The sequence below is a fragment of the Aptenodytes forsteri genome, unplaced genomic scaffold, assembly GCF_000699145.1.
Source record: "Aptenodytes forsteri isolate BGI_AS27 unplaced genomic scaffold, ASM69914v1 Scaffold183, whole genome shotgun sequence".
Taxonomy (NCBI): Eukaryota; Metazoa; Chordata; class Aves; order Sphenisciformes; family Spheniscidae; genus Aptenodytes; species Aptenodytes forsteri.
The window spans coordinates 343,156-353,085 of NW_008795918.1; the positions used below are offsets into that span (position 1 = coordinate 343,156).

At 38.5% G+C, this 9,930-nt stretch overlaps 1 protein-coding gene across 1 annotated transcript in view; it reads left to right on the top strand.

Moving 5' to 3' along the window:
- ADAM23 (ADAM metallopeptidase domain 23) overlaps window positions 1-2,145 on the top strand; it is a 77,651-nt gene extending 75,506 nt beyond the window's left edge. The window contains exon 25 of the mRNA XM_019473488.1: window positions 2,051-2,145. Within this exon, the coding sequence (XP_019329033.1) occupies window positions 2,051-2,145 (95 nt within the window). The remainder of the gene's footprint in view (window positions 1-2,050) is intronic.
- Window positions 2,146-9,930: the final 7,785 nt, after the last annotated feature.

Below are 9,930 nucleotides of genomic sequence, written 5' to 3' on the forward strand. Positions count from 1 at the left end.
TGTCATTAATATATTTGTAAAAACTTTTTTTGTTGTCTTTAACGACAGGGGCCAGATTGCGTTCTAGCTGGGCTTTTGCCGTTCTCATTTTCTCTCTGCACGACCTAACGAGATCCCTGTACTCTTCTTGAGTCGCCTGCCCCTTCTTCCACAAGTGGTAAACTCTCCTTTTTTTCCTGAGTCCCAGCAAAAGCTCCCCGTTCAGCCAGGCTGAATATGACTATATTACTATCAGTTAATCATTGTACCTCTTCCATGGAAAGATAGTATTCTATGGCTAGAAAGAAATCAGCTTTAGAATTTTTCAAGGCTTCTAAAATTTATTACAGATAAATTACTTGTTGTGCTTTCAGTCTTTTGTGTGCAATCATTTGATAAAATCCAGAGTAAGCCATAGATCTGAGTCAGATACAGTAGCTCATTAGGCTGCTGTTGAAAGCAAGCCTTAATTGGGAATACAATGCCTGTGGAATGGCATTCATTTACCGTCCACCATGCTCACTCCTGTTGATTTGAGCCAGGTGTGACTTTAAAGGTAAGTCCAAATAAGATATGTTCTTCTAAATTGTGAAAAATTACCTTTTAATTATTGTTGTCAAATCTGTGCACTGCTCATATCTGTAAAGCTCACTATATTTCTTTTCAGTCCAAGTCTTTTATTAATAGTCCTGAATACTCTTTGTGTAGTAGTTGCAGGAAGCAATTTTTAAAGCTTGGTTTTCTTTTAGCTAATCTGATCTCCAGAAGCACTCATATGGGAAACATGTAATGGATGCACTGAAGTTAGGTCACTGCAGTAACTTTTAAAACTTAGGGCACGTACTTATTGTAGTGTCTGGGACTGGGCAGAAGGTTTTGTGATACCAACCTAACAGCTTAAAACTTTCAGTTGTTGCAGCTGCCCTTGCACTTTCCTTTGCTGATCTCTGGCTGCTCCTTCTTCTTCCTTATGTTAGCTGTCTGACAGTTTTCCAAACTCGGTTTCAGAACATTTAAAATAGGAAAATTTCAATTGCTGTGTAGAAGCGTTGGTTTGGGGAGACTGGGATAGGAGGTAAGAACTGTTTTTGAAGGCTAGTCCTGGATGTGTAAATGTTTAAACAGAAAGTGTGCAATATGCTGCAAAGGAACTGTTGGGTTGGTTTCATATTGCCTTGAGCTCAGATGCAATTAGCTTTACATCAAAGACTGCTCAATAGGAAATTTTTGTACAGAGCAATTAAAATGTTACTCAAGCCCATTGTCAGTTTTCCTCCACCCTGTGTAAATAGAGCACTTAAGGGTCAATTATGAATATCTTATTTCGGTGTTCTCTTGCCCTCTTCAGAAAATCGCACAAACATAATTTGTGCTGCTGCTTTTTGTTGCTCTTTTTTCCTGCTCCACCCTTCCCCACTTTGTTTTTAAGTGGCTTCTTGAGGATGATGAAGAGATACTTTGATGTTTGGAAATCTTAATGGGAATACAGCTTTTATTTCACCTTTCATTCCTTATTATATAATCCTTTGCTTTTGTCAAACAGCTGTTTGTAAATTTAGCATTGACGTAACTGTAGGGAGTCTGGACTTTGATTAGCAAGTGCTGCTAGATGCTCTCAGCTGAAATTAAAATATCTACCACCTTTCAGGATGTCCATGAAAAAAGTTAGGCTTTTTGATTTTTATTTTTTTTCCCTTCTCATTTGCTGTAGCCATAAAACATACAGCATTCATACTTTTTCCTTTAAGTTAAGGAATTATTCACAAATATCTTAGTGTCCTCAGCTGACAGTTCATTTACTAGATAATGAAGTAAGTCACAATGGAATTTCCTGTCTAATACTAGATTTATATCTATGGTAGAAGTCAACACAGCACAATGCAGAGACCAACAGCTTTGTTCATTCTTACTGTTAAAGAAAAGTAAGTTGGGCTTGCTGAAATTGTCTGGAGACATCACCTTGTGTGCTGTCTATGTTCCTTGAATTGTTTGACTACCCTTCAGTTGCTTCACTTAATGTGAATAAAGTGGTTGGTTCTTATGTCTGTCTTACCATAATCCTTTATCACAGGTCCTAGTGCCACCAATCTTATAATAGGCTCCATCGCTGGTGCCATCCTGGTAGCAGCTATTGTCCTTGGGGGGACAGGATGGGGCTTTAAGTAAGCAATGCCGCATGTCTTCTCTTCAGTGGCTATGGCATTTCTATTTCTTGCTTACATCACTAAATTTTGAGTTCCTGCTACAAGATTTCTAAGTTAACTCCCCCAAACTATAACAAACTGCTTTAAAGAGGAAGAATTACGCATGCACGGAACAACAGGAGGAAATGAATTTGAAACTAGCAGATGTCATCAGGGTGCAAAGTTGAAGAACGGTAAATGGATGAATTTAACTTTCATGAGTTCACCCTAACGCTTAGGGAGTAAGGTCTTTTTTTCACCTTCAGTTAGTAGCGTTGTTCTCAGAAGTTGACTACAGTGGTTAAAAACCCCAAAAGATACGTCTTGAGTAGTAGTCCTTTCAAACTGATAAACTTTTTTATAATTAAAAGACTTCATGTGTAAATGGTAAGTGGTGGCAGTAGCTGAGTAACATTTCAGTGACAAATGTGTTGACATAGTTGACTTGGAAGTACCAGAGCTAACTTTTGTTTGTGGTTACTGATTTTTTTTTTTTTAATTATCAATTCACAATTTTTTTAAAAAATTGAGGTTTAGAGAGAACATTTTGAGCTCTTGAACTGTCTCCTGAAAGACGAAAACATTTCTCACCCAATTCTAGTTCAATGTGTTTTATAACTATGAAGGGTAACATACTAGTCATTCTGTTTGTGACCGTTAAAGTAAAGAGAGTCTCTTGTACAAAAGTATTTAATTCTTGCCTTTTTTTTGTAGTGTCAAGTCTACCTAAATGCATGGTCCATATTTGGTAAAAAGGATCTAAATTTAGAATCAATGTTTATAACCTTACAAACCATGGAAGTGTTAAGCACAAGAACAAGTAATTTCTCATGGTATTCAAGTTGCTATTTCTTTTCAATAACATGAATCAAGATTAAGCCATGATACAACAATAAGCCATAATTCCTCAATCAGGTTTTTATAATAATTCAAAGAATATTTTATATGGCCTATATTCATATTCTGTGTCTGAGTTGAGAAGAAAAAAAATTACTCCCTAATTGATTAAGGTGGCTATCAAAGTTGAATATAACGATCAGGTCATATTTATCTGTTAATTCACTTTCAAAAGTCACCTGAAAATGTTTGTTTACTTCTGGTTTAGACCGTTATATTTTCATAGTGTCCGGTGGCCTTAATTACACGTGCATATAGAAGCAAAGTATTTCTAAATCTCTTTCAGCCTTGCTGAAAACAGACTTTGCCCTTTCTTCTGGACAAGGCAATCACTACTTCCTGTTGCACTGCCTGCCACTGTCGGTGTTTTCAGACAGACCCAGCACCTGCAGCATTTATTTTTCTCTAAATGCCTGTTCTGAGGGAAGTAACATTCCCTGCGCTTCCCCTTGACACTGGCGAGAGCTGCAGAGCTGCATGCATCAGCTGTGGGAGTCAGTGCTCCTCATCTGCTTTAGTAAGAAAAGATTAAATACAACACGTATCAAAACATCAGTCTTTAAGCATGGGTGTATGATCTTTGTAAGCCTTTTTAATTCCTGCTGATAGGCTTATCTTGAGCTACTGTATTTTTTTCCTTACAGCTTCTTCTCAGTTAAATAAATTAAATCCACTTATTTGTACAATGAATACCCCTAGGTCAGCCTCCAGTATTTAAAAGTTTCTACAGGGCAGCTCTAAACAACATAGTTGTTTAGTAGTTCAGTCCTATATCTTTTGCATTGTGTCTCATATGGCTGAGATTTGTAATTTACATATTTATAAACAGTAAAATAATTTACTATTTATGCATTTTTGATTTGTTGTTTCATCAAATCTATGTTCAAAGGCAGAAATTCAAACGAGGCGTGTATTTTAGAATATGCAGTGACAGACGTGGATTCGCATGTGGTGTTAACACAAGAAGAAACTGGGATTCTTTTCATTTGATGGATTGAAAGATTTCTGTGTAAAGGCCTAGTCTGGGAATAATGCTTTTTTACAGACTCTCTGAAATACTTGGACATATTCTGTAGTGTTAACTAATACAAGTACATTTACATTTTTTCTACCACGTCCTACGAGATGCAGAATTATAGGAGAGTTGTCTTTTAACCTAAACAAAGCATGTAAACAATACATAAAGATTTCAGTTAGTTGCAGAACTGAGGGGTTTTTTTCCCCCCGCACTCACTGCAATTAGCTTTTTAAATAAATACAGCCAAATTTTCTGCAAAGCTTGCGTTAACATTTCTAATAAAATTTTTGATTTATTGAGAACAACAATGCACGCACATTTAAAGGGATAATACTAGAAACATTGATATTGCAAGTTCCCATGGGAACTAACCAAGCTAAATTTTGTTGGAAAAAATAAATGTCAGATTATACTTTTGGACCAGTTTTCTGCTATCAGAGACATATGTCTGTTACTTAGCAATTCGTATTGCCAGACACAGAGTACTCATCCCTAAATAATACACTTGTATTGCAGAAGGTAATTTGTTGAAAACACAGTACAAGTCGTTAAAATATAAAAAACATTAGGCAGTTTCTTCCTCTGAATCTTTTTAAGCCGCCTTGTGCTGTAACAGCCTTTGCTCTTTTCCATCAGTGCTGCAGCACCTACTAGCAGCTGTCCCAGCAGTCTGGCTGCCGACTGGGGATGCCTACGCTCGAGAGCTTGCATGAACACAGATCTTTAGAAGAATCCCTCGCTGTCTGAAACAATACAGTCTTTAATTGATTGTTTATTTCTTCTTTGTGTTCCACATCTCTCAGACTACTCTCACAAGTGTTCAGCTTTGCATCCTGGTGTCATTTGTTTGCCCAAATGTAGAAGCTTGTTATCCCCGTAGAGGATCTGTATTGGAAACGTCTCTTGAAGCTCTTACTCTCGAAAGAGCAAGATACAAATGTTTATTCTGTAGCAGAACCTCAAATACACTGGCCTGGCCTAGCTCACAGCTTGAAGTGCATGTTTCTTCTGGGGGTCAGAGGGGAACTGAAAAGGCTTTTGCATACAAAAGAGGGCTAGCACATGTAGACCCTCTGATACTTTGCTTCAGATGTATCTGGAGGGACAGATGAGGATAATAAAGAGGATTTTAACTTTTCCTTCTTAAGCAAGTGATATGTTTAGTCTCTGCAAATATGAGAGAAGGTAGCTAATGCTTTACAAACTGGGAGATGTGATTTCTGTTTCACAGGTTATCAGATGTTCATATGAACATACGGTACTGTGGTGTCAAGTCCATATCAAACGTAAGCTGCAACTAAGCAAACTTTGTTCATGAACTGAGGTGGTGAGGGGTGGGGGTTGGAGGGGAAGTGTAAAAGAAGGCTTGATGCAAGTTTGGAGAAGCAAAGTAAAAACAAAACTTCCAGTTTCAAGAATGAGTCCGAGGATCATTTTTCTAATCAAGTTAATGTGTGGCTAGAATAGGAAAGAAAAAAGTTAACTGACAATTTTAGGGGGTATAGAGCCTCATGACACATTTCAGGTGGCTTAGAGTTAAAGGCTGTGGGTGGAAACCTTGTTAAGAAGTAGAATTTTACTTCAGTTGAGCCTTGCATAGTACTTTTAAAGCTGTTGGTGTTTAGACTGCAGTAAGGGAGTCCTACATATTTCTACCTGAACTCTGCTGGGTAATATACAGAAGTACAGCATTCAGCAAATGTGAAGTTCATTTTAATGTAGGAAGTCTGTGCAAGATTTCAACATACAGTGTTTAATATAGGACCGTTACAGGAGGGACATTTTTACCATTAGAGTAGTTCTTCTGTGCATTGGCTGCAATCGCAGTCTCGGGGGGCCTACGCTCACTTTTTTTCCTAGCATGTATTCACTTACTTTTGCAAAGCTACTGCAGTAATATAAGCCAATTACATGCTGCTGTTGCTGACTTTAACAGTATTAAAGCAATTTTTGGTAAAAGCAACACTGCTAAGAAGCAGTGCTAGTAAAAGTGATGTGGAAATGCATATGAAAAGCTGCTTCTCGTTATATCAGAATGCAAAAGTGGCTGACAGAGAAGAGTTGACTGTAGGCACAATTCTATTTCCAGCAATTGTTTCTTAGCTGAAGAGCTGCGGGGTTTTCTGTCCCTTTAATGGAAGATTAATGGATGGACCAAAGACTTACCCACTCCTTACAGATGCCAAGTTTTAACTGGTCTGTGCAGATGCATTTAGACCCCGAAAGTTTCTGCCAGATAAGGCAGTGGAACGCTAATGGCAACTTTGTGAGGAAGGTGGTTTCGGTCCCTTACCAGCATTTCCATAAAGCATGGATCGTGCCCTAAATACAGTCATCACTACACAAACATCAGCATTAGAATCAAACATGAGATATTTTCCCATTTTTTTCCAAACTACCAGAATAAATGGCAGGTCAACGTCTTATTTTAAGCTGCTAATTTTAGTCCCTCATTTTGTTGATTTGAATCCGTTTCGTAGCAAAAGGTCATTTATTTAATCTCTTCTTCGGCATTTGAACCATGCTTGAGGAATGCCTGTGATAAACGTTAGCTATTTGAAGTGGTTAAAATACTGGTTTTGGATAAATCTTTAAATACTTAAGTAAAGCTTTGTATTTATGTGATCGCAGACAAAGGCACAGATTTGCAAGTAATACACTGTGTAACCACACTCCTAATTAGCTGCAAAAAAAAATGCAGAGGATTGCAGCAAGGTATTTCTTATATACATCCAGCCTTTTTTGAAACCAGTTTTCTTTTCTGAAATAGTTCTCATTTATAAAGATAACCATGTCACAGAGGCAGTGATGTGCTGTAGCATGGTGTGCTTTTTTGATTCAGAATCACCTACAACTTTGTTTTTGTTAGAGACACTTTTTCTGGTTGTATTACAGACTGAAAGGCTGACCCTCATTATTTAAAGAGGCATTAAAACATTAAATTCAAAAAGTTGTTAATGTTCTAAGCTCTTCCACATAAAACAACAAAGAACTAGGAAACAGCATCATTATCCTATGTGTCCTTCCGTAGAGGACTCTTCTACCCCCTGCCTTATTGTTTTACTGAAGCATACTGAAAGGAACCTTGCACTACTATAATACGTAGCCGTAAAGAGGTGCAAATATCCAGGACCTGATACCTAGTTTCCTTTCTTTTTATCGTAATTTTCTTGGGGGGGAGAGAGACTTGTTCTATTTGCTGATTTAAGTGAGACTACTGTCTTCATTTTAGTATTAAAATGGTTGGTAGTTCGGGATGAAGTTGTTAAAGCAGGTCAGGGAATCAGAATAGAATTCCGATTCCTGCAGGCTAACATCTGACTGCCTACCTCTGTGAAGTGCTATGATCGCAGCAGAGAGATGTGGCAGGCTCTTGTTAATGCTTAGCACATGTGTACCGTGTTCCCTTACTGACACAGGACCTGATGTTCTGTATTTCAGAGACTATTTCAGGCTCTTATGTTAAATGTTCTTTTAGTTCTTCACGTTTCTTTCTCATACAACGCTATTAGCAGAATATCCTAAGTGAAGAAAGGCAGTGGCTTGGTTAGTATCTTATTCCTTGAAGTGTGTATTTCTGCTGGATAAAACTAGGAAATGAGTAAATATATGGTTGGGACAGATGACAGAATGCGTGGCAAGGGCACAGCAGCCTTTGCCTGTTGCCCCATGGCATGGGTGCTGTCTGAGCTGTCGTACAACCGAATGGTCCTTACTGGAATACTACGCTGGTGGAGATCAGTTAGAAAAGATTTGATAGGATAAAAGTCAAAAGAGTTTTGTTACAAGAGTTGTACTGGGAGGCTAGCATAGCATCTGTCCTCTGTACCTTGTTCTAAGACTTACAAAGTCCATTTCTTTAATTAAAATAAGCTCAGGTAACAGAATGTAATTCAGCGTATGTTTTAATGACTTGTCCTCTTCAAGCGAACTGGACTATGGTACTTTCCCTAGAGTAGGAGGACTAGTTATGTCATCTGGATTTTTTACATGCATTGATGGTTTGTTTTAAGGGGACCGACTGGTTGTTCTTCGGTAGTGTTTGAATTCAAGTATGCTAGACAGTATTTAAAGGGGGTGGGGCAGAGGGGGAAGAGAAGCAGACATGTCCTTTCCCCATTGAAAGTGGCAGGACATAGCAGATGCAAAGCAGGTTCTAACCCACATTTAACCAAGTTATATTATAGTCATACTTCCTATCGTGCAGTTCTGCAAGTTGGCCTGAAAAAAAAATTTGCTCATCTCAAATTTACCTGTGGTACAGAGGAGGATGGATTGAGACACTGAAGTAATGTCAGCCTAATTCGAAAGGACCATTACTGCAGTACTCCTAGAGGGGAAATGATTGAAAGATGAATATAGCAATCTTTCAGAAACCAGCAATTCTTAAGCATTCACCTTGCAAAAATGTAGGCACTGGTACCCAAGGGAAAAACAAAACAAAACAAAGGATGCCCAAGAATTTCCAGTCTCTGGAAGTCTTCTCAAAAAGAAGTTGCCTTTGCATACATCCATTAGTCTCTTAAACCACCAGGCAAACCTTGTGTATAGTGTATTTATAAATATTGTAGCAGTGGTAGTAGTCAGCAGGGCTGCAGAAAACAGAAAATCCTGGGGTTGGTATGTAGCTTTAGGGAATTTAGGAATTCCTGTTCTGTATTTTTTGCATGTCAGTTTGGTGGCGGTAGTGGTGCGTATGCCCAATGTTAAAACTAAATGCATGAGCCCCTTGCTTGATGCCCCACATAAAGCCAGATACTGGGGAGGTTGCACCCAACTTTTGTTGTCGCTTCCTAATGTCTTGCTGTTTGACATAGGATATCGGTATCGCAGGAGACTGGATATCACCAACCAGCTTGCTATCCACTGTTAACATTAAATTCTAATCACACAATTTACAAAACTGTCCAGTCTCCTCCGAATGCAATGTCTTTGCTATATTTTGCACCTTACTAAGATTCACAGCGGTTGTGGTCAATAGCGTGGTAAGAGCTCACAGAGGCACTCGCTTTTCCATCACACTGGAATACGTAAACTAAATTCTGGTAGCCAGAGATGGGCACTTGCTACGAGAACTCAAGTCTCCGTGTGCTTATGTATTTCCAGTACTGGCACTTCTGACTCATTCCCTTTAGGTATGCGCATGCTTTCTTGGCCTAGTGGGGACACATGTTACTGTGGGCTGAAAGTTTCTACAAATTTAGAGCACCACTTGAAGTACTACAGAAATAATTGAATTCTGTCTGCCAGCATGATCCTTAAGCTGCATAAGGAAACCAATACTCGATACTATGCTACAGAAAGCGCGCAACCAAATTCCATAAATTGTTACCCCTTGGAAAAGTTACTTGTTAAACTGTCTCAGTGTGAGCCTTTTACTTTACTATGACCTTGGCAATGGCTTTGTTCCTGTTACATCGAACTAATGTCTTCCATTTTTCTCTTTTCGTCTCCTTTTGATGCAACCTGGAAGAAATGTCAAAAAACGAAGGTTCGATCCAAGTCAACAAGGCCCTATCTGAAGAAATGCAATTCAAAAAGCTGTTGCTTGCACTACTGGATTTTGGGTATGATGTCTTTGCTGTAGCTGCACAGGAACTAAATCAGTAAGGAAGAACATGAGAAATACTAACTATAAACACAATGTTGGGATGTTAGGATTTGAGGTGGTAGAAGACTGTCCTTTTTGGAGATAAGTTCGAAATACTTCCTCCGTTCACCTTTCTCTTGTTAAAATTAACTGACAAGTGTTACAAGCAAACTGTTTCAAAATCAGGTGGTTTTTTTTCTTTCCTCAAACAAAGGAGACGACACACAGACCAAGTGCAATAAGAGAACTGTTCCAAAACGACG